We start from the raw sequence: 25,882 nt of genomic DNA, 5'->3' as shown, positions 1-25,882 counted from the left end.
TGAGATCAAAGCTATGGCAAGCTCAAGAACCCATAAAAATAGCACTGAGTTCATGCTATAAACTTTGGGGCATGTTTGCAATGTCAAAACACATAGAAAAGAGATGGAACTTGTGTAGCTATGCTGTTCTTATAAGCATGACCCTTCTTGCTCTCCATAGAGGCCACTTTTGTAGCATGCATAAGCATAGGTAATCCCCGAATTACGAGCATTCACTTAACGTTCATTCGAAGTTACACGATCACCGCCCCCTAGTGTTCATAAGCAAATCCCAAAATTACAAATACTGCAGCACCACGGCAGTCGTTCGCCCTTAAGAACGACCACAGAGGCTCTGCAACATTAATGCTATTCTTCCACTTCCCAAAACTGCTTTTCCCTCCCTTCCTGCTGTACCAGACTCACTTATCCTGCAAAATCTGTCTCCTTTCTGGTGTGAATTCTTTCCCTCTGAGAGAGAGCAGAGTCGGCCTGGGAATGCTTTTCACACCAACAATGGAAGTTCCTGGGTGCCGTAATATCACGCAAGTTCAAACACAAATTCTCTGCAGAAGAGATCATGGCCCATGGAAGCTTCCATTCTGGGGGGGGAGCGTTTGCTCCGTTTGCATGCCTATGGTACAGAGCATAGAATTGGAGTTGGCCAGGTGCAGGAGGTGCACAGCCAGGGTGCGCTGCTTGCTCGTGTGCACCGGCCTTGGTTTGAGGGCAGGAACGAAGCCTTCAACTGAAGAGGGAGGCATCGTGGGGAGCTTCCATTGTCGGTGCGAAAAGCATTTCTAAACCAACTCCTCTCCCTCAAAGGGAAAAATACTGCTGCAGAGAGGAGAGATTTTGCAAGGTGAGTTCGGCACGGCAGGAAGGGAGGGAGAAGCATGAGGTATCTTAGTGGGTCTGGGAGGCTTTGGGGGCCTGTTCCATCACTAGGCCCCTCATGGCCTTCCCCACCCTGAGATACCTCATGTGCACTTAACAAGCTGCGTGCGTCTTAACGGAGTTTTCTCGTTCAAGGTACGAGATTCACTGCCATGAGTTTTTGAGTTACGAGTGGAAGGTGCAGGCTCCATTACACTTGTAACTCGTGGACTACCTGTACACGTCAATATTTTACCTCTCAAATCTCTGGAAGGCACACGCTTCTTCTAATAATCTTACAGCTCTGACAGCACATGTTTCAATTTGAGCTCTTTCCCCTTTCATTTTTTTTCTTTTTCTTGCAAAGCATCTACTCTTCCTCAGAGATTCTGCTAATGCTTCCATTTAATTATTTAATTACTTATATTACTGTTTTAACCATTTCTTGATACATATTTCCGAAATAATAAAAATACTTATCACCAAGTCTAAGATACATTAAGAAACCTAGGGCCATATGCAGTTGCATAATGTGGCTTTTAACTTAAATTTTTTTTCCAAGCAATTTTGCACAAACCTGAGCAGGACATCAGCCCCCATGGTTACAGTTTTATACATAATTTTTGCATTTGATTGACAGAAAGCATAGCCTGATGGAGCATGCTCTGTTTATCAGCAACACTGCTACAACTAAAGCACTATGGGGCAGAATATAAGTGCCATTGCTATTGCTACAACTCCAAACACGCAAAGTCTCTTATGAAATTTACCTTTGCTCCTCTTTTGATAAGAAGTGAAACTATGTGCATATGGCCTGCAGCTGCTGCACAGCAAAGTGAAGTCATCCCATTTTCAGATGCTCCATCAATCAAAGCCCCAAATTCTAGCAGGAGGAGGACCATTTCTTCATGCCCAAGATGAGATTGCACGCACAATATTGGGGCATTGTTGAGGACTTCTGTCCTATAATTTACATTTGCACCACCCAGAATCAGCAGACGACTCACCTAGGTTTAAAAAATAAATAAATCACTGTCTCATTTTGATATTATTATTTTTGGAATTCATTTGATTCTGAATGTTAAAGCATGAAAATGATTCAGGCCACCTGAGGATCATTCGTTCCGTCCATTAATAAAATACATATTTATACTTTATTAATTTATAGTCTGAGATTAAATAAATATTGAAACATATACAACAATTAAAGTGTACAGAAAAATGACAGCCCAAACCAATCAAAACTGTAAGAAATTTCAATACGCTAAAGCTACAGACAGAAATTTCACTATTGTCCTTTATATTTTATAAAAATCAGTAACTTAAAAGAAAGGCAAGGATTTCCTTGTTGTGAGGAATAAAATATATTAGTTGCTCCTTCTGGTTTTTAAAGAAGAAAACATTCTGCATACTTTTCTCTTCCTATGCTTTCCCCCAAAAAACCCCTAGGAGGGACAAGGAAGAATTATGCAAAATCAAGCGGCAATATTTTGCATGAGCAAAAGGAATAAGAATGGTTGTGTAAGATGTTTACACAACGGCATATAGTCGTTTGGATATCTACAGGCTGCTGTGCCTGAAATTATTCACTTTACAAGTGCAGTATCTACTTTATAAATCAGTAGCCCCCAACCTTTTGGAAACCAGGGACTGGTTCCGTGGACAGATTTTTCCATGGACCGGAGGGTGCATGTACTGCCTGCATCATGTAGACGGGGCTTCGCTTGTTTGTGCGGCTCAGCTTCTGGCATGTTGCGGACTGGTGCCAGTCCACGGACAGTGGGTTGGGGACCCCTACTCTAGATTTCTTCTGAGCATGCCCAAGAAGGCGGACGTGCAGGGCTGAGCTCCGTTAGGAGCTTCGGCAATTTTAGCAATGTGGCGACCCTGGGGAGCTTCACAGTGATATTTGGGTCCTGTGAAGGTTTCGGGTGAGGAGGAGGACGAGGACGAGGGAGCTGAGCTTCGGTGCCTGCCTTTAGAACGCCCACATGGTTTGCCTTGGCTCTGGGAGCCTGGACTCACCGAGGGCTCCGAGGACTCCGAGGACTCTCTGAGGACTTTTTGAGGACTATCAGCTGAGCCCGGAGGAGCCTGGAGGAGCCCGGAGGAGTTTCTGGAGTTTCTGGACGGCTTGGTGGACATGGAGGAGCTGAGCAGAGCCCCGTGTTGTATGGCGCCGACCAGCTGTTTATCGGTGCCGCAGGGACCCGGCGAACTCCGATGGAGGCTGTTGGGCGCGGAGGAGCTGGGCGGAGCCCCGATGGAGACTGCTGAGGCTGCTGAGGCGCCCGGAAAGACCCTGATTTTTGCTGAAGCTCTGCTCAGCGTGGCTCCGACCGGCTGACCGTTTGTGCAACGGAGGTCTCGAGACCCCTTCTACGGAGCCTGGTGGTGTTCCTGAGATTTGTGACGCCTGGATTAATTTTTTACAGCTCGGTGATGCTCCGGAACGCCTTCCTGCTGCTTGGGGAGCCGCGTGTTGCTGGATTGACTATGAATCGCGGCTTGGAGCGGCGGGGGGGTGAAAATGCTGGAGTGGTGGAGACGTCGTCTAGCTGGTTTCCGAGATGGCTGACGGTGAAGGGAGTGGGCCTCTCTGATATGGTGACCTGGCCTGGTGGTGGAACGCGGACGCTGTTGCCTCGGACATTTGTGAGGCAAAATTTAATCTCTGTGCCGCCAGAAAATCATTGGACCATGTTGTGGTTTCCTTCTTGACTGACTATCATCCAGTCTTTTTCGCAACATGGAAGTGACTTATATAATCGGAATCTCTCCTACCATTTTGTGACCATGCCGGCTTATTAATCCTGATGTATTCTATAGATTCTTTGCTCTAACTCCCTCCCCTTCTCCCCCCTCCCCTATAATAGAAGGCCCGGGTTGTAACCACTGTGGGAGAGTGGTTAAGTTTTTACATCTGCTGCCTCCCAGAGGTGAGAGCTCTGGGGGGTATTGCTCCCCCGGTTTGTATGTACCAGGTTGCCCCCCGGCTTTGACCGCCGTGAGAGGGCGGGATTCGATCTGTCCCGGGATTTCCCAGCTCTAGTGGCAGTGGAGCTGGGCTGGCTCTCTGGTCATTTGCCTTCGATTTATTTATTTTGAGATCCTCCCATGTTGATCTGGTCTGCCTTGCTGTTTTTTGTCGGACTTGTTAAGATCATGCGTCTGACTTATTCTAGCACGACCTTATACGCTCTCAGGGGGGCCCCCCCATCCTGGGAGCGACCCGCCTTACTTTTTACACCTCCTCTTGATGAAGGGCCCGAGAGTTGGGACCCTGAGAGATGGCTGGGCATGGGTAGGGGCCTCCGATATAAGCCAAATAAGAGGCCCCTGGTTAGTTTTTTGGTTAAATTTTTTAAGAGGTTAGGGAGGGGGGTGGGAACTTCTTTTGGTTGTTCGGATACGGGGGGCAGTCCAGCAACCACTGTTCAGGCCAGGGCCGGGATTGATCGCGGAGGGGAGGAGTGGGGGTCGGTCGCCCCCGGGGCTCCAGGGCAAGTCGTGGGAATGCCTATTCCCACGACGTTAGGGAATGGCAGCAGGTGCAGGAACAGAGGGCCGTATCGATCTCAGGGAAGGCCTCTCCGCTACTTGCAAGCGGTGAGGCGTTCCGACCCTCTTGTTCTGCCCCGAGGTCCCGGGAGTGAGGATGTGCAGCCTCCTGAGCTCCGGCTGGTGTACTTGAATGCCAGGTCTGTCGTTAATAAAGCTCCTCTCCTCCGTGACTTGGTCGAGGGTGAGCAGGCGGACCTGGCTTGCATCACGGAGACTTGGTTGGGCCCAGAGGGCGGTATTCCTCTGGCTGATCTTTGCCCACCAGGTTTCCGGGTGCTACACCGGCCTCGGGCTCAGGGTAGGGGTGGGGGAGTGGCTGTTGTTATGAGGGAGACCTTAGCTCCGCGGGAGGCCACCGTTCCGCAGATAGTCGGGTGTGAGTCTCTCTTCTTGAGATGCGGCCCTGGTGCGCAGTTGGGCTTGCTGCTGGTGTACCTTTCACCTAGTCACGCAGCAGCAGCCCTGCCTGAGCTTCTCGATGTCCTCTCTGGGTTGGTGGTTGAGTTCCCGAAACTTATAGTTTTGGGGGACTTCAATCTACCATCTCTGGGAGGATCATCTGAGTTGGCTCGGGAGTTCATGGCTTCCATGACGGCCATGGACCTGACGCAAGTAATTTCAGGACCGACTCATGAGGGAGGCCACACCCTTGACCTAGTTTTCTTATCTGGTCGGTGGTTAGATGATCTTGGTGGGGGCTCCCCAATTATTATGCCCCTGTCATGGACCGATCATCATCTCCTGCGGCTGGTCTTCCGTTTTGCCACCCCCCGCCGTGGGTGTGTGGAACCAGTTAGATGGTACCGCCCCAGACGCTTAATGGATTCCGCGAGGTTCCAGGCAGCGCTGGGGTCCCCACCTGCCTCCCCCACTCACAGCTCGGCGGATGCCTTAGTGGAAGCTTGGGAAAGGGCAGCCACTGAGGCTCTTGACCGAGTTGTACCCTTGCGGCCCCTGACCCGATGCAGATCCCGTCGAGCTCCATGGTTCTCCGCGGAGCTCCGGGAGATGAAGCGCCGGAGACGGGGCCTAGAGAGCGGTTGGAGGTCCAGCCGATCCGAATCCGACCGATTGCGACTAAGAACCCATATTAGGTCTTATCTCGCTGCGATAAGGGTGGCGAGGTCTAATCACTTCGCTACCCTTATCGCGTCCGCGGATAATCGCCCAGCCGCTCTGTTTAGGGTGACTCGCTCCCTCCTTAATCAGGAGGTGAGGGAGGAACCCTTGCAGGGTCGTGCCGAGGAGTTTAACAATTATCTGTCGGACAAAATCGCTCGGATTCGGACCGGTCTGGACTCTGACTGGGCAGAGTCTGACGATCAGGACGCGGGTGGTCTTGTCGATATCACTTGGGAGGAGTTTGATTCTGTGACTCCGGAGGAAGTGGACAGAATTATGGGGAGACTGAGCTCCACCACATGTTTATTGGACCCGTGCCCTTCCTGGCTGGTTTATGCAGCCCGGGAGAGGACACGCAGCTAGTTCCAGGCAGTTATATCAGCTTCTTTGAGTGAGGGTAGCTTCCCTGCCGTCTTGAAAGAGGCGGTGGTGAGGCCCCTCCTCAAGAAGCCTGCCTTGGACCCAGCTGTATTGAACAACTTTCGTCCGGTCTCCAACCTTCGCTTTCTTGCGAAGGTTGTTGAGAGTGTGGTGGCGCATCAGCTCCCTTTGGTCCTGGATGAAGCGGATTATCTAGACCCGTACCAATCGGGTTTCAGGCCCGGGCACAGCACGGAGACGGCATTGGTCGCGCTGGTGAATGATCTCTGGAGGGCTCGGGACAGGGGTCGTTCCTCTGTTCTAGTCCTATTAGACCTCTCAGCGGCTTTCGATACCATCGACCATGGTATCCTGCTGCGGCGTCTCAGGGGATTGGGAGTGGGAGGCACGGTTTTACAGTGGTTCTCCTCCTATCTCCAGGGACGCTCGCAGTCGGTGTTGACAGGAGGGCAGAGGTCGACCGCGAGGTCTCTCGTTTGTGGAGTTCCTCAGGGGTCGGTCCTCTCGCCTCTCCTGTTCAACATCTATATGAAACCGCTGGGTGAGATCATTCGTGGCTTTGGAGTTGGGTATCATCAGTACGCTGATGATACCCAGCTTTTTCTTTCTACCCCAAACCACCCCAGTGATGCCCTCAACGTGATGTCCCGTTGCCTGGAGGCGGTTCGGGTCTGGATGGGGAGGAACAGACTTCAACTCAACCCCGACAAGACCGAGTGGCTTTGCATACCTTCATCCCGGGTCTATTCGGATATTCCATCTCTTTCTATGGGGGGTGAATTATTACCCCCCGTAGATAGGGCTCGCAACTTGGGAGTCCTCCTAGATTCGCGGCTCACCTTGGAAGATCACATGGTGGCTGTGACTAGGGGGGCTTTCGCCCAGGTTCGCCTGGTGCGCCAGTTGCGGCCCTATCTAAGCCGGGATGATTTATGCACGGTCACTCACGCGCTCGTGACCTCTCGTCTAGACTACTGCAACGCTCTCTACATGGGGCTTCCCTTGAGGACCACCCGGAGGCTCCAGCTGGTACAGAATGCAGCCGCGAGAGTTGTGTTGGGAGTCTCCCGATACTCCCATGTCACACCTCTGCTCCGTGAGCTGCATTGGTTACCAGTTGTCTTCCGGGTGAGATTCAAGGTGCTAGTAATGGTGTTTAAAGCCCTCCATGGCATGGGGCCGGAGTACCTCAGGGAACATCTGCTGCCGGCATCAAGCTCCCTGCGCCCTGTGCGTTCCCACAGAGAGGGCCTCCTCAGGGTGCCACCGGTCAGAGAATGCCGACTGGTGGCCCCCAGGGGGAGATCCTTCTCTGTGGGCGCCCCGGAGCTATGGAACCAGTTACCGGTTGAGCTCCGGACGGCGCCCGATCTGCGCTCCTTTCGCCGCAATCTGAAAACATACTTGTTCGAGCAAGCCGGCCTGGCCTGAGGGGGGATTGGTGGGGTTTTTTATTATTTTTATTGGGGCTTTTTACTATGTATCAATTGTATTTTAATCGGGCATGCATTTAATTATCTTTTAGTTTTTGTAAATTTCTGTGTTTTATTCTTGCCCTGTACACCGCCCTGAGTCCTCAGGGAGAAGGGCGGTATAGAAATATTATTAAATTAAATTAAATTAAATGTCACTTTATAATCTATAGCAGGGGTGTCAAACTCGCAACGTCACGTGACATGTCGCAACGCATCGCAACTTTTTCTCCATTGCCGGCAATGGGGTGGGCGTGGTTTCGCCATGACACATCTGGCCCGCAGGCCGGCAGTTTGACACCCCTGATCTATAGCAACCAATCGATGTTTCTTTGTGCCTACACAGCGTAAGGTTTAACACAATCTTTTCATATTGAAGACAGCCAATTTGGTGTAACCGTTAAGGCATCAGGTTAGAAACCAGGAGAATGGGAGTTCTAGTCCTGCGTTGGGCACAAGGCCACCAGGTTGACCTTGGGCTAGTCACTTTGTCTCAGCCCTAGGAAGGTGGCAAACCATTTCTGAAAAACCTTACCAAAAAAACCTGCAGGGACCTGTCCATGCAGTCTCCAAGAATCAGACATGATTGAATGGAAGAAAAAAAGGACATATTATAGTATTTTCTTTATAACAAAACCAGAGACCGATGGTCTCCCAATCTGCTTTAGGTGTAATCTTAATGTAATATTTATCTGGGACTGCTACAGTCACAGACTTTAATTTAATTGACTCGGTATGATTTTCCACTTGAACATTGCTGTGTAGTAAGCTAATAAACATTATGGCAATTCACTGGCAATTTACTCAGTATAACTGCTGCCATTATTACCATAAACTTAGGTTACGGTTCCTTATTACAAAAGCACTGAATTCTATGGATCACTATTAAACAATTATACTGTTATAATCCTTAAAATTATAAAGACGACATATACACGCACACACACACTTCTAGTCCTCAAATGGTAGTGTATCAGGCCAAACGACACCAATGAGGACATTTGTTTTGGTTAATTTAAAGTATGATTACATGCTATGGAATCCCAGTCAGTTAGGACCAACTTCAGCTATTCCAGTGTGGATGACTTTTTGATGTAAATGAAGAATTGGTTTATTCAAGTAACGCACAATCATTCTTAATGCAGAAGCTAGAATTCTATCCACCCTTGCATTAAAATTTCATTCTGAGAGCTGCTTAACTAATATACATGCTACAGAATTTGGCCACCTTAACTTGTCTTGCCTTAATATTTGTAGAAGCAATAACTTCATCCAGCTTTCTTCCACTGAAGTTTTTCTCCCGAGATGGGGATTTTTTCCCCAATTAATTCTGCAAATGCAGATAGCCAAATATCTCTTCCGAATCTGTGTATATTTTTGTAGCGCCACATGCCTTCTTTCATATAATTGGTTGCTTTTTCTGACCTCACACGCACTGCCCCAGAAAGACCCGGTCCACAACTTGGACGTTCTCCTGGGCTCGCGAGTCCTGTTCGAGGAACAAGTGGCACTCGTGGCTAGGAGAGCCTTTGTACAACGTTGTGTTGTGCGCCAGGTGCAGCCTTTCCTGGACCAGGATTCCCTGCGCCGGGTCATTCAGTCCCTAGTCATCTCATGGCTGGACTACTGTAACGCGCTCTACATGGGGCTTTCCTCAAAGAGAATTCAGAAGCTACAGCTGGTGCAGAGTGTGGCAGCGCAGGTAGTTTTGGGACCCCCAAGAATGGCCCCAATAACAACATTGTTCCGCGAGCTGCATTGGTTACCAGTCTGCTTCCAGGTGCAATTCAAGATGTTGGTGATTAGCTTTAAAGCACTTCATGGCATGGATCCAGGTTACTTGAGGGACCATCTCACTGCATTGGCCAATACCACTCGTGCCGGCAGAGGAGGCATGCCGCGGGTCATGTCAACCCGATTATTCTGACTGGTGGGGTCCAAGAGAAAGCCCTTCTCTGCTGTTGCTCCTACACTCTGGAACATTTTGCCCCCCTCCCCCCCGCCGCAATGTGAGGTTGGCTCCAACCCTTCTATCTTTTCATAAGGGCCTAAAGATGTGGCTTTGTCAGTTGCTTGGGGCCCCAGTGGGGGGACAGTGAAATTGACTGAGTAATAACATATCCCACTTACCCCCCCTCACTCTGCCCCTGCCATCCCCATGTATCTTTGGTTTCTAATGTTTGTTTTTAACTTTTTATATTTTAAAAGTTTATATTTATACTTTAACTTACTGTATTTTCCCCAAAATAAGACCCAGTCTTATTTTTATGTTATTTTTGCCTCCAAAAAAGGCATCAGGTCTTATTTTCATGTGTGTGTGTATGTGTGTGTCTGTGTGTCTGTGTGTGTGTTCCACTCACCTCCGGCACCAACAGCCCGCCTAGCCACCTCACTTCTTCTGCAACTGAAGGAGCAGCTTCATTCTGCAGCTGAGAATGGAGCTTCGGCCGGCATTTTGCAGTCAAAGGCCTTTCCGGAAGGCCACTGCAGCCGAGAACTGAGCTATGCATTGAATCCATAGCTCGGTTCTCGGCTGCAGTGGCCTTCTGGAAAGGCCTGTGACTGTGAAATGCAGGCCTGGGTATGTCGCAGAAGAAGTGGGCTGACGAGGAGAGGCCTGGCTGCAAGATAAGTGGGTGCGGGGTGAGTGGAGCAGCTCCACAACCCCACCCCAGCTTGATTTTTAGGTGTGCCTGGCCGCAAAACTAGGGCTTATTTTTGGGGTAGGGCTTATATGAGGTCCAACCCCAAAAATCAAGCTAGAGCTTATTTTTGAAGTAGGCCTTACTTTTGGGGAAACATGGTATATATACCTCTAAACCGCCCAGAGATACCCTATGGTAAGAGGGGCAGCGAATAAACTTTATAAATAAATAAAAATTTATTTTCTTACCTTTACATTTGGTGTGTAGAGATTTCTCAAAGACGCAAGTGCTGCTGACAAACTATCAGTGCTATAGCCAATCCACAGGGCCTGAAGATGACTGGAAGAAATGCCCATTTTTCTACTGAGCCCCTGCAAGACATGATGATAATAAAAACTGAAACAGCAGAATTGCAGGGAGGAGAAATTCCAGAAAGAAGCCTTGAACGCTCCTTGACATATTTTTTTTTAAAGCCCTCATGGACTAAATTCTCACAGTTCAGGGTGGTTATCACCATGGCTTGTCAGGCATAAAAATATACTCAAGATGCATAATCTTTTAAAGCACATGTAGCCACTCTGCACCCTAAAGGCCTTAGGATCTGTCCCTGCTGCCGGATGAGGGTTCCTGGTGCCACAGCACGGATATAGCAACAAGCGGCAGAGCTTTCTCTCTGCCTGAAGAAAATAAAAGTTTTTCCTTCTCTTTTTTTCTGATCTGTAATATGAAGTAAACTGAAATATGATGGAGTGGAGACTCTATGCCCGTGGTGGCGAACCTATGGCACGGGTGCCACAGGTGGCACGCAGAGCCTTCTCTGTGGGCATGTGCGCTGTCGCCCCAGTCCTAGGCCTTCAGCTGGGTTTTATAAAACCTTTTCACTTTAGGCCTCCGTCGCTGTGTGCAAAAAAAAAAGGTTCAATCAATCAATTTCAACTTCTCGCGGGGAAAAAAAAGATCTCGCAAAGTTGGAATTGATTGATTGAACTTTTTAGTCCCACCCAGTCTGCCGTTACCATGCCCAACCAATGGGTCACACCCACCCAACTGGCCACACCCACCCAACGGGCCACACCCACCCGGCACCCGACGATACGTAAGTGGGTTTTGGGTTGCAGTTTGGGCACTCGGTCTCCAAAAGTTTCGCCATCACTGCTCTATGTACTTTTACTTGCCCAGAAGGAAGACAGACATGCAACTAGCATGTTTGCATAGATACAGATGCAGCTTTCTAGGACAAGTGGTTGAGAGAATGCTATAGGTGTAGCAATAGCCTTTCCCCCAATTATCTCAACCTTTTTCAACTTCAATTCCAGTCTGGCTTTGGAAAAAAATAATAATCTGTCTTTCTGTCTATCTAACTATTCAATTTATCTAATCAATGTATATAGCCATCTCTCTCATATATTATGGTTCCGGTCAGCTTACAATTAAAATATTAACAAAAACTAAAAAAATAATAATCCAAAAAATAAAGCAACCATACAAACGATACAAGCATTAAAAACAATGAAAACAACGAAAAACCATACAGTATAACTACAGGTAGTCCTCAACTTATAACAGTTCATTTAGTGGCCATAGTAACAAGGGCACTGAAAAAAGTGACTTATGACCATTTTTCACACTTATGACTGCTGAAGCATCCCTGTGGACACGTGATCCAAATTCAGATGCTTGTCAACTGACTCATACTTATGACAGTTGCACTGTCTTGGGGTTATGTGATCCCCTTTTGCGACCTTCTGACCAGAAAAGTCAATGGAGAAACCAGATTCATTTAGCAACAATGTTACTAACTTAACAATTGCAATGATTCACTTAACTGTGGCAAGAAAGATCCTAAAATGGGGCAAAACTCACTTAACAAATGTTTCGCTTAGCAACATAAACTTGGGGCTCAATTGTGGTCATAAGTCGAGGACTACCTATACTCTCATCCTGTCAGATAACCATACAGGAGACAGTGCAATTTTGGGACATTTTGATGCTGCCAATTATGATATCCTATATTTGTCTTGAGAAAATTACAGCTATGAATACTATAGTTACGGGGTGGGGGTGGGGGTTTCTGATCCCAGTTTAGAGAGATGGATTCAGAAAGGAGTATTTGAGGACTATACCTCTGGCCATTGACAGTTATGGGCATGATTTTGATCCTACTGGCATTTAGTATCAAGATAAAGCCCTGGAGCTGAGTGTCATCAATAGGAGTTAGTAAAGGCTAGAGATGTTACTAGATTTGCAACCAGCATCTCTACTGGATGGATGGATGAAGGCCAATAAACTAAGACTGAATCGTGATAAGACAGACACTTTGTGGATGGATAGTTCCTAAATATTGGAACTGGGATGCTGCCACATTCAATGGGTTTAGAGTCCCGGTAATGGGGTGGGCGCGTCTTCTGCGTGATGCGTCCAGGCTGCGGGCCGGCAGTTTGATACCCCTGGTTTACATTCTCTCAGAAGAACAGACATATGATTTGGAAGCATTCCTAGAGTGATTAAGAATATGGGAGGTCTATGAATAACCAGGAGACCCTACTGCTAACTTCAGTGGGCATTCCAACTATGCTTTTCCTGGACAGGAACGGTCTAACTATTAATATTCAGGCAATGATGCATTCAGATGTATTAGATTATTTTAATGCATTTTTGATAGAACTACCCTTCAAGTTGGTTTCAAAAGGGGAGCTTGGTTAGAATGCAGGTTATTCAGGGGTGTCTGTCTGGATCAATTTTACACCTCTGTTGAAGAAACTGCCCTGGCTGCCAATTATATGCTGGGATAGGTTCAAAGCTCTGAACAACCTAAGATTAGGATAGCCAAGTGATTATCTTTGTTGTTATAAGCTGATCTTATGTCTGAGATCACTGGGAGAGGACTTAATGCATGTACCCAGAAAAACAAGGAACTGCCTTCTGCTGGCAGTCTTCTTTTTAGTGGTATTTAAAGGTTTTTCTCTCTTTTGCCTCCATTCTCGAATGCAGAAATCACTGAAATTCTCAGAGCACCTAATGTTATATCTTAAAGTTGCACTTGAAAATCTGTATCTTAAACCAAGCCTTCTCTATCTGAATGTTCAAGTAAGGGCTCTTGTTTCTGTATTTGTTTCCCTTTCTACACACACACACACACACACACACACACACACACACATATAACAAATGCTTGTTAACTCTTAGATTACCTTGCTAGGCCCCAAACATGGGACAAATCTTTATCTCCTGTGTCAGCCTATCCTGAAGGCCATCGACAGGCATTAGTCACACCGGTGACAGCTCATATTTGTGTAAATTTTAAATTGCTAACAAAGAATTAAGGGAGACTAATATGCATTTCAAACTTATTAGTTTTCATCAGTTAGCCATGCAATCAGCCCAGGTTCGAATCTCAGAAGGGTATGGCTAACTGATGAAAACTAATAAGTTTGAAATGCATATTAGTCTCCCTTAATTCTTTGTTAGCAATTTAAAATTTACACACACACACACACACACACACACACACACACACACACACACACACATATATATATATATATATATATATATATATATATATATATATATATATATATATATATATATATATATATATATATATATATATGTATATATAAATTGGGTGGTATTTTGTGTTTCATAAATTGTTTTGGCATGCTTTTGTATATGAAGCAAGTAACAATAATAAAGAACAACTCCTATCATTCACAACAATATGAAGTCACAGCTGCCTGCACAGTTCTTTCTAAGCACCAAGAATTCTGTAAGGCACTGTGACAGAAATACCTACGAAAGAGTAAGACGAAAGGAAGATTAAATGGCAGAATAAAATGTATCTCTTACCTTAAAAATGTGAGCTTTAAGAATGTGATGCCCCAGTTCCATTGTCTGCTGACGGTTAAGTTTTCCTTCCTGACGTGAAAAGAGGAAGGCAAGAAGAGCATGCCCATTCCTAAAGGCAACAACAAAAAGGACGGAGACAAATTTAAACAGCTTCCTAATAAGTCCCCTCAGAATATCTCCATCGACAGATCTTCCTTCTCTCTTTCCTCTGCCTAAAGTTTAAATATAAAGGCATAATAAACTTGGGAAGTAAAGAAAACTACTAGTAGTACAGATATTTCTTGATTTGTGACCACAGTTCAACCTAGAACTTTGGTTGTGTAAATTGTTGCGGTTGTAAATTGAGTCACCATGTGAACAGAGTTGATGTTATGATCATTTTTATAGAGGTCATTAAGTGAGAGACTGCAGTCAATAAGCAAATCACATGGTTGTAAGTCCTCATTCAGCTTATCCAATAGGCTTTTTTGCTGGAAAACAGTGAAAACACTGGAAAACGTGATTGCACGACCATGGAATCTTGCAAGCAGTCATAAATTCAAGCCAACTGCCCAGGGCCCAAAATGCAACCATGTGGCTGTGGGGTGGGGTGGCAGTTGTAACTTTGAGAATTGGTCATAGGTTTTTAGTCTGTCATAACTTCTAATGGTCATTGAACAAACAGTCGTAAGTTAAGGATTATTTGTACATCGTTCTGAAAGTAAACTAGTTCTTTCTAATGAAGAAAATATATTGCATTTATAATACCAGTACAAATATGCATGATTACAAAGTTGTACAAACTGCACAGTCATTTCTCTGAGCAATATTCAAACAGTAAGCGGATATACAAATATTTTGTTTTTTACCTGCTCATAATAAAACTATAACAATGTAACTATGTTAATGTCAGTCATCATTAGATCTTCAAAAAAAGATGACTTTCAATGCATTTCAATGGATCAATATTTTATTCATGTAAGAGATATAAAAGAAACAAAAAGAAAATCACTTATCTGAGCTCAACTCTTAAGTGACCTCCATATTATATTCTTCAAATAATACAGAAAGCATTTTCCCCCCAAACTTCTGTCTAGCCTCAGAATTTTCTCCCAGTGAAAGATTAACCAGATTAGTTTTCAAGATCAATCAAAATATATGCTGCCTACATAAAAACAATACTTCATAATAAATAAGAATTATCAAATAATACAGAATAGTTTTGTTTAATTTTATTTAAAATGTATTTACTGAATCTATTTGCTGCCCATTTGCAGTTCAGAACAACTCTGAGTAATTATGTTGTTGTTAGTTGCGAAGTCGTGTCTGACCTATCGCGACCCTATGGACAACGTTCCTCCAGGCCTTCCTGTCCTCTACCATCTTCTGGAGTCCATTTAGGCTCACGCCTACTGCTTCAGTGACTCCATCCAGCCACCTCATTCTCTGTCGTCCCCTTCTTCTCTTGCCCTCAATCTTTCCCAGCACTAGGCTCTTCTCCAGTGAGCCCTTCCTTCTCATTAGGTGGCCAAAGTATTTGAGTTTCAACTTCAGGATCTGGCCTTCTAAAGAGCAGTCAGGGTTGATCTCCTCTAGGACTGACCGGTTTGATCGCCTTGCAGACCAAGGGACTTGCAGGAGTCTTCTCCAGCACCATAGTTCAAAGGCCTCAATTCTTTGGCGCTCAGCCTTTCTTATGGTCCAACTTTCACAGCCATACATTGCAACTGGGAAGACCATAGCCTTGACTATACGCACTTTTGTTGGCAGGGTGATGTCTCTGCTTTTTAGTGTGCTGTCTAGATTTGCCATGGCTTTCCTCCCCAGGAGCAAGCCTGAGTAATTATACTCATTACAATAATAAGGGAAAGCCATGCTTTGGTGACAATGGATACTCTGAGCATTTTCTGAGATGGGCGAAGGCCGCAAAATGGGCAAGGCCACCTCACATACTGTATACAGGTAGCCCTCGACTTACAACAGTTCATTTACTGACTGTTCAAAGTTACAACAGCAGTGAAAAAAGTGACTTATAAATGTTTTTCACACTTACAATCGTTGCAGCATCCCCATGGTCAAGTAATAAAATTTTCAGATGCTTGGCAACTGGTTCATATTTTATTTTATTCTGCCCTGTGAACCGCCCTGAGTCCTCAGGGAGAAGGGCGGTATATAAATGTTATTAAATTAAAATTAAATTAAATGAGGGTCAAGTGTCCTGGGGTCATTTGATCAACGTTTGCGACCTTCTGACAAGCAAAGTCAATGGGGAAGCCAGGTCCACTTACAACAACCATGTTACTAACTTAACAATGATTCACGTAACAACCGTGGCAAGAAAAGTCGTAAAATGGGGCAAAACTTATATTTTGTTCCTCAAAATAGGAGGAAATCATATCTTCAGGTTTGGGGAATCATCAGAGAGGTAGATAACTCTGGGTTGACCACAGACTTGGGGCTGCAAGTTGCCCACTCTTGACTAGCACAATCTGCCTTTCACAAGGTTATTGTGATAAAGGCTTCATTCTTCTGAACTGAAAGACACCTTGAAGAAAATTACTTTAGTGGTATTTAAAGGTTTTCACACATGTAACTGAACTTTCACTATTTTTATTTTGAACAATAATCTCCCCCAAAGTCACATCACACTATTTTTAAAGTACGCCTGGGTTTCAGCCATACCTTAATGTAATTTTTGTGGCATGAAAACTCATCCAAAGACCTGCTAGAGCCTCGCCAGTGTTACATTTGTGTAGTTAAGAAAGCCTCAAAGGATAGCCAAGCTGAGCACTAAATGCTCGGAGCTAGGAAAGAGAATTGTTAGGGCTGCAGCAGTGCTGGGACTAGCAAGCAAATGATACATCTGCTTAGCAAAATGTACTTCATCAGTACATTTCTCCAGGAGCCAACATGCTCATTCATTCTCCTTCATTAAATTTTGAACTGCTTCTAAATTTAGAGCACCAAGCAGCATGGGCCCATAAATCTCAGAGATGAACTTTTTTTCCCAAATGGTATGAATGTCAATGTAGACATCAATAATTCCATTACAGACTGTACCCAAATTTATTTATGGGATTCAGAAAGAACAAATGGGGTGGAAAAATACTTATCAATTCAAAAAGTTAATAAATTCCTCCAATGGGTTCCCCCCTACGATATTATTCTAGATGATGGGCAGCTATAGTACATGTTTGGAAATGAATAAAATAAAATAAAAATTCTGTCTATCGAAGTGTCTTTAATCTCTGCAAAGACTGATAAAAGTCTTGTCTGAAAGGATTTTGGTAAAGGATTTTCAATGCTGGGCAGTCAGACTAACTAGCATTACGGCAGATGAGAACATCATCCTTCCTGTTACTAAGGTTTAAGGTGAAGAATCTAATAATTCATCCTTAATGATTGTAGGACACTTCTGAGTTTTTATTTTTCAATTTCATGTATCCTTCAACCAACCTAAAGTGTAAAATGTTATGGCTCGTAAAGCTTTTTTTTTTAAGAAAGCACGTGGCTGTCATTTTCTCTCTTACAGACTGTAATATAAGAATTATCAACAGTTATTAATATCTACTATATTTTACCTTGGTTCACACAAAAAGTCAGTGCTTTCACCATCTGCTCTCCAAACAAGCCATTCTCTGAAGGAAGGATGGCAGAACATCCGTGTCTTGTCACGCCTTTTTATCAGAAAGCCTGAAAGAGCCTCCATCCTCTGCGAGAACTCTTCCCACTCCTGTTCACCCTGTATCTGGCCAGCATTAATTGCTTGGAAGATCTGGTCATCTGTCATTGGGTGAAGGGATGCTAAAGCCACATTCAGCACTGGAAGGGCTCTTTCGAAGGCCGAATTTGTCATGAATTTCATGTTGCACTGAAGCAAGTAAAGCTCAGAAAGAGATACCGGAACGACTTTGTAACTTGCACTTTTAATCACCAGGTGACCCTTCTGGAAGAGATCTAATGTCAATTTCAAATAGAGATAAGATCCCATGCTCCTCAAGATCAAGTGGTTGCTCACTTTCCCAATAGTCGTGGCATCAACTTTTCCATTGAGGGAAATATTGTTTACTATATCCTGGCTGGCATTGATCCTGTACTGAATATATGCATTTAAATCAGACTGCACTTCTTTGTTGTCTGAAAAATCATCCAAGGAGATTGTGAAGAAAGGATGTGAGGCGGTTATTTCCTGCATTAGAGAAGGAAGAAGAAAAAAGGACTTTACAGCACTTGTCAAACTTCATTATTACAGCTATTTGATTTTAAAAGCATGCTAAATTAAAGCTGGTGAAAGTTGTGACTGCGAATCAGAAAGAAGGTTTAGCACTAGTGTAACTCTTTGGTCTAACACAGGGGTAGGCAAGCTCGGCTCTTTTATGACTCATGGACTTCAACTCCCAGAATTCCTGAGTCAGCATAGCTGACTCAGGAATTCTGGGAGTTGAAGTCCATGAGTCATAAAAGAGCTGAGGTTGCCTACCCCTGGTCTAACAATACATTTATTCATTTCCTATATTCATATAGACAATTAAATATTCAAACACTTAATATCAGGAACAAAACAATAACAGATTTCTTATATACATGAAACAAATTAATGCATTTATTCTAGTCTGCATCAATGATTTTATATAAAAAAAGCATTCAAACTATTTTATTTGCACTCGAAAATGGTAAACTTTGATACAGGTCAAGTTTAATAACTTAACAGTGGTTGACCCTGACCCTGTTCCTGTGACCAAACAAGAGTTTCTTAAAGCTAAAGGCCCAATTTACAATAACAAGGAGATATACAAAACAATGAGACATTTTATGCTCGTGAAAAAGCTTCCTGCCTATATGTGTTAATAGGGAACAATTATTTGACGTTCTGACATTACTGTTCCGATAGCCTTTCTGATTAAGTGGTCAAGCCTTCCGTGGTCAAGATTGGATAGTGAATCCTGCTCTAAACTGATCCCTAGCATTCTTCATTTCAGGGATTTAGAGTCTAGATCTTGAAAGCGGTTTATTTTGGAAATAAGGAATTTTAAAACAAATCTTTGAAACCACAGATGTTTCATAACAAAAGAGCAAATGGGAAGAACAACAGAAATTCTAACAAAAGGACTTGTGTGGGACTTACATCAGGTCACTGCAGCTGTTTCAGAATGCTACACCACTCTCAACTGCCATGTTTTAGATTTTACTAAGCATCATCGTGAGTCAAACTGATCCACAGTGGCATTGGTGTGGAGCAACATTTAACTACACAATGAAAATGCTTGAATACAAATATTACAAACCCACAACAAACACATTATGACCTTTTGTACAAGCCTCCACAGCATATAAACTATGATGATGGCCATTCCTAGGTATGTGTGATTTGTAACAGCTGTCGAAGAATTCAGATTAGTCCTTCCAAGTACAATTTTCTGTTCTGAGAGTACAATGTTATTAACAGAGCAAAAACTATACCACCATATGCTTAAATATTACCTGAAAGTTTGATCTTACGGTCACAATCAGTTTTAGCCATGGTGGAAATTTAGAAATAATATTTGTGATGAATGAAGAAACTGTATCCCCATAATCAGGTTTATGAAATTCAGCTTCATTTAAGCCATCTACCAAAATGATGCATTCTTCTTCTGAAATTTTCTGTTCTGAAGGACACGATTGTGAAAAAGCAAAAGAGGTAAGAACACTTATTAATATATTGCAGCAATGTGATTTCTGATCAGAAAAACAAGTATTAGAAAAACAAGTATTAATGAAAAGGCTTATTTCCTCTTGACACACATAGGCCTACTAATTTAAATATAAAAAGTGCATTTTAACTATTTTCTAAGAAACCTACAGTGAAGATTCCTTTACTAAAAAGTGGCATAGCTAAATGTTATTTTACTGTCTATAAAGGGGACTTCTTTCTAGTAAATCAGATCAATCTATTCAAACGTTTGCAGTAAATCTTCTATTCTGAAGTTAAAAGAGCTACCCACAAAAGTTATTCTATCTTAATAAGGTAGATGGTTAATAAACTATTTTTTTAAAAAAAAGTATTTTAATTTTAAAAGGAAAAACTAATGTCCCACTCTGACAATTTCTCAGAAACAGGCTCATACTTTTGAATAGTTAAAATACTTTAAAAAAAAGAAAAAGTCCTTTGCATGTTAATAGAAATACTAAAATAGTTCACTCAAGCAAAATGTTACATTTGGCAATAGTACTAATTTAAAAACTGACAACAGATACAAGATATTTATTTATAAGAAGACAACATGCTTCAATGTGCTTTCATCCCCGGAAAAAGTAGCTCCTACTTGCCCTAATATTTATAGCTATTTCAAATATTTATGCTATTTCTTATGCAGCAGTATAATCTATCAACATATTACAAAAATTCTCAAGGTGAGATTTGTTTTTGTTCTCTTTGCAAACATTGCAGGTAATCCCCGAGTTACGAGCGTTCACTTAATGCTCGTTCAAAGTTACGTGATGAGCAGCCCTTATTGGTTACAAGCAAGTCCCGAAGTTACGAATATTGCAGCACCATGGCAGTCATTCGCCCTTACGAGTGACTGCAGTGGCTCTGCAACATTCACTCTGGTTCCGCCTACGCTCTCCCTAGGCACCAGGACTTCAATACTCTTCAATACTGTGAAGATCAAGATCCTCTGCTTTCTTGGCTGCTCTAGGCCTTCGGTGCGTTTACAGAGAATGAAGGCCTAAAGTAATGCAAGATCATGCGAGATCAGTGGGGCGAGATCTCACGCTACTGATCTCGCATGATCTCATGGTACTTTAGGCCTGTTCTCTGCAACAGAGAACGGAACCTAAGCTGGGGGACACTTCCTCGTTCCTCCGGATCTGGGCTCCAGAGGCATTTTCCAGACCCGATCAGGCTATGGGGGGACTGTGGAAGCATTCGCCGGCTTCAGATCCAGGCTGCAGCAGCCTGGAAAAGGCCTCTGGAGCCCAGATTGGGTGGCAGGGGGCGCGGAAGCGTCCCCCGACTTCAGATCCAGGCAGCAGCAGGAACCGCAGCAGAGAGGAGACGGTTCTTTTCCAGGTGAGTCCGGTGCAGCAGGAAGGAAGAGGGAAGCATGCGGTATCTTAGTGGGTCGGGGAGGCCTTGGGGGCCTGTTCCATCACTGGGTCCTCCATGGCCTTCCCCACCCTGAGATACTCCTGTTTGCTTAACGTGCCGCGTGCGTTTTAATGAGCAAGGGAGTAAACTCATTTGAGGTACGATATTCACTCTATGAGTTTTCGAGTTACGAGTGGAATGGGCAGGCTCTATTACACTCGTAACTCGAGGACTACCTGTATTAAATACACATTTTAAGCACACACTATCATTAATTACAACCTATAACACTTCTTTGTATAGAAGGATGTAACTAAAAAAGATACCAATATTAACATAAAATAATACTAACACAAATGGTCAATGAGAATAAAAAAGCAACACAGCACTGAGTACTTCATACCTTCTTGAAGGAACCCAAACATCCCATTTTAAATTTACGCAATGGATTATAGAGCAAAAAAATAAAATAAATACTGTATTATACAGACATTTTAGAATCTCAGGAACAATCAAGAACATTAAATGAACGGATAACAATTGTAGCTCATTTTATCTAGTATGGAAACATTGCTAAAAGTATAATGGTTACAAAGCATTTCTAGATTGTGGGACAAACATCTGCATGGCACCCACTGCTGAGGTTCCATTTTGCAAATGGACGCACAGCCGCCTCTAATGAATAATTCATGTTTCCCATTATCGTATAGATCAGAGTGTTTGGAAGCATACCAATAAATATATAAAACTTTTGATGTTAATGTTCATTATTAATTTAAGATGAATATATCAACTGTCTCTCTCATATCTAATAAATATATACACAACCTGGGGAGCTCCCTGCATTCACAGCTCCTGCCTGAATAGAAGGTATCATCTGTGGCAAGACGGCCTTCGCACAACACCATCTGGCACATTAATTGCCCTCCTTCCTAGATCGGGGGTGTGTGTGCTTCAGACAGTCATTCATGCCTTAGTCACCTTTAGTTACTGAGCAGCTTGCCACGATGTGCCCATGTAACACCTCTGCTTCATGAGCTGCATTGGTTACCAATTTGCTTCCAGGTTCAAGTCAAGGTGCTAATTTTTACTTATAAAGCCCTATATGACATATACATGATAATGCCATCTCTAGAACCCTGGAAGTGTATGCCTTCTCTCTTGCAGCACCTGCTTTCTGGAATGGGGTTCCTGAGACCCAGATGCCCAGTGTTTAGAAGAGCTGTGAAGGGAAGGGAAGTGTTGTGATTCCAGGCCAGCCTGTGATCCCGGCAGCTGAGTCTGGCGAATCAGAGGAGGAGAAGGAGGAGGAGGAGCCTGGGGAGCCAGCAGAGTTGGAGGAAGGCTCTGATGAGCTACAGAACTTACAAAGTGAGGAAGAACCTGGCCCCTCCACTTGTGATCAAGCTGAGAGCCAGTTGTGCTGGGAGGCTGAGTTGGACTTGGAGGAAGCACAGCTGGAAGACCTGAGATACGCTCGTAAACGCAGACACGAGTAGGTCAGAGGGAGGCAATGGGACGACTCCAGGGGAGAAGGAGAAGCAGTTAGAAGCCACGCCTTGGGGACTGCGTAACAAAAAAGGAATGTGTGGGCAGGGCTGGTTGCTGGAGGCAACCGTTTGCAAAGAACTTCAGTGTCAAGAGATCATGGTCTGTTTATTTTGCCAGTGAGTTATTTCCTGTTTGACTCGTGCTCCGTTTTGTTTTTGGACAAGGTCTCTGTTGGAAAAGTGTTCTGTTGCTTTTGTTTTTCTGGGACAATTATCAGGTCTGTAACTCAAATAAAAAGGGTTTATTTTTCCAATCTACTGTTAAAAGAGGGGTTGTCTTTGTGAAGTAACAAGGACTCACGTAGGCTGGGACAGAACAGGAAGGGAAGGAACGAGCAAGGAAAAATGAGGTCCCTCACTTCATCACGCTTGCTGTCTTTTAATAATTTATTATTTATTGTAATATCTTTGATTGTTGTGAGCTGCCTAGAGTCCAACAGCATACATGTTTAATTAATAATAACAGTGGTTAAAGGAAGATAACAGTGTTTTGTGTGCCTTTGGCGTATAGCAATTATTTTAATTGTTCTTAACTTTTGTGATTTGTATTGTTATTTTAAATACCTTGTGAACCGCCCTGAGTCCTACGGGAGAAGGGCGGTATATAAGTCCAATAAACATAAACATAAACATAAACATAGCTATGCTGGCCACATGACCCCTTGGCCAAGAAACAGAGATGAGCACCGTGCCCTAGAGTCAGACACAACTGGACAGGGAAAACTTTACCTTTTTTTTTTACATCATCTCCATTCTGTTTCATTCTGTATAGTATTTGTTGTCCTCTTTCAAAGAAAGGAAAATTCTCCACTGTTCCCCAGTCCACTACTATATGAAATACTTTATATACTTTTCCCTATTGGCTACATGTTTGTTTCCCACTTACCTCTCCTAAGATTCACTAGTGGTTCCAACACGCCTCTTCTGAATGCTGCCACAGGATCTTGAACACAGGACCTAAGGCTAAGCATACTTTGTAGGTGTGGTTCCTTTATCAAGAGTTCTCTGTATGCTGTTAACTGAGGTGACCGGCAAAGTAGAGCTGCGATACTATGCACAAATTCTGGGACAAGGCATGTGTAAGTGTTGTCAGCTTGGCAGTAGTGATAGGCAACGACCTTTTTTTAAAAATAAAAAAAGACTGTTTAGAATTTATGATAACCACACAAAATAATGAAAAGGAGAATCCCATCCCATTTCCTTAAACCATTTGAGATATAAAACTCAGAAGAATATTCAAACTGTATATGCAGATCTCAGTGCTCTAGTTCAGGGGTTCCCAACCAGGGGATGCGAGATGATATTCCAGGGAGTGTGAAAACGTGGGTCTTCAAAATTATAGTGTATGTGCATAATTCGTTACCATTATTTTGAACTTTTGTAAGGGGTGCGAGAATATATCAGAAGCATTCTAGGGGTGCGGAATATAGAAAAGGTTGGGAGCCACTGCTCTAGTTTAACATACTATCTTTAAAACTAGCAAATCTTTTTTTTCAGTATGCATGCATATATTTTTATCCATGTTTTCCCCAAAATAAGACCCGGTCTTATATTATTTTTGCTTCCAAAAGAGGCACCAGGTCTTATATTTGGGGGATATCTTACCCATTTACCTTAGGACCGCCGCAGCCAGGCCTCCCACACCCTGACACCTGCCTCACCTCGCCAGCCCACTTCTTCTGCAGCCGCTTGCCACTGCTCACGCACGTTGTCCCAGCTTCCATTTTGCCTTCCGGAAAGACATCTGCAGCCGAGAAACAAGCTCTGGATTGATGCATGCGGCGCCCTTGGCTTCTGTTTCATCGTCAGAGGCCTTCCGGAGGCCAGGGGCGATGCACACAAGCTCTGGTGGAGTGGCCACAGAAGAAGTGGGCCAGTGAGGCGAGGTTGATGTCAAGGTGTGGGAAGCCTAGCTGCAAGTGTCCTAAGGTAAGTGGGTGTGGGGTGCGTGGGGCAGTTTCCCCCCATCCCCATCCTAGCTTGATTTTTACCTGTGCACCTCACCCACCTTTGTGCAACAAGGTGCAATGGAGTGAGTAGGGCTTATTTTGGGGGGGTAGGGCTTATATTGGGCACACATGTAAAAAATCAAGCTAGGGCTTATTTTGGGGGTAGGTCTTATTTTCAGGGAAACAGGGTACATCATTAGCTAAAAATATCTGGGCCCCAGCATTGTACATCTATGCAACAGTTGAGCGATTTATTTTTACTTTTTGCAACAGCAGAATCACAATATGGCTTTTTTTTAACTGTATAAACTCACCTATAAATATCTCTATAAAACATTATTTTTATTTTTCCAAAACAAAAAATCTGTATTACATAATATAGCACATATTGATGTAAGAGGTTTAAAGAATATTCAAGAAACAGTTAGGATGGAGTTCTTAATTTATGCTTGTTATTTTACAGAAAGTCTTAAAAGTCCTTTGAAAGTCATGAGATGTAATTCATTTGATGGTCTGTACTTAGTTTTCAAGAGAAACTCATCAGTTTCATCCATTTCACAGAATATTGTCTTATTCAAGAATACATACACATTTTGTCCCCTATTACATCATCTAAACAGGACTGGGATTACATGCAGCTAATTTCTCATCCATTCACTTCATTTAAGGAAGCCAAAGAACTTTTTTGGCAATGCAAATTGCAAACAAAGCTCCACACCACTAATTAGGATCAATTCTTCAGCAGGAGAAAATGTTTAAAAGCTTCTACCTTCCATCCTATAATCTTGGTCAGCATCAGAGATCCTGTGCTGCACACTGAAAGAATTTACTCTGTACCCAAAGCCAGAATAAATAGTTAAAGCAATAGGAAATAAACACAGCACCTCATTAACCCCACTGGGGAGTTCCTACCAATACGTAAATAAAACCAGGAAGTTTTAGTTCATGTATTCACTAGAGTGGCAACCCAGTCCAGTGTACAGTCTGTCTTTTTGTTCATTTGTTTGCTTTTTAGCAGAATGCTATTGGTTGCTGATGATCAACTCTATCTTTATTTGAAAGTGTGGTATCAAAGAATTAAATAATTGTCATGAACCTCCTTTTCGAGCCTCCACAATTTAGGCACATTGAGTTAGTGAATTCACAGTAGGGACATTCAATTTAATTTCAGCAATTGTACTCCATGATTCAGAAATACAGCTGAATTCCACAGAGTGTAAACCCAAGTAGGGGTGTATAAAACTATAGCTTTAATGAAATTAAAATTACATTAATGTGTGTGCTTTCTGTTGAATTCTAAACATAGCGTGGCACTGAGCTTGACAGCATTAGGATAACAGTTACATAATATTGCTTTAAGTAAATACTTCAACACCAAAGCAAATCCTCTTTTATTTCCAATCCTTTGCAAGGCTTTCCTATTTTCACAACCCTTCCAACCAAA

General features: G+C 43.5%; 1 protein-coding gene across 2 annotated transcripts in view; it reads right to left on the bottom strand.

Moving 5' to 3' along the window:
- The window catches only part of TANC1 (tetratricopeptide repeat, ankyrin repeat and coiled-coil containing 1), a 138,365-nt gene that overhangs the window by 23,478 nt on the left and 89,005 nt on the right, over nucleotides 1-25,882 (bottom strand). For both annotated transcript variants that reach the window (XM_081313979.1, XM_081313980.1), the window contains 6 exons: nucleotides 23,376-23,607; nucleotides 19,349-19,515; nucleotides 17,449-18,056; nucleotides 13,889-13,997; nucleotides 10,288-10,410; nucleotides 1,626-1,862 (listed from right to left, as the gene is read on the bottom strand). In XM_081313979.1, the coding sequence (XP_081170105.1) occupies nucleotides 1,626-1,862; nucleotides 10,288-10,410; nucleotides 13,889-13,997; nucleotides 17,449-18,056; nucleotides 19,349-19,515; nucleotides 23,376-23,607 (1,476 nt within the window). The remainder of the gene's footprint in view (nucleotides 1-1,625; nucleotides 1,863-10,287; nucleotides 10,411-13,888; nucleotides 13,998-17,448; nucleotides 18,057-19,348; nucleotides 19,516-23,375; nucleotides 23,608-25,882) is intronic.

This window comes from Vipera berus (genome assembly GCF_964194415.1).
Source record: "Vipera berus genome assembly, chromosome: 1".
Classification (NCBI taxonomy): domain Eukaryota; kingdom Metazoa; phylum Chordata; class Lepidosauria; order Squamata; family Viperidae; genus Vipera; species Vipera berus.
The sequence above is the reverse complement of the archived record's forward strand: the minus strand, read 5'-3'. Positions and strand labels throughout refer to the sequence as shown.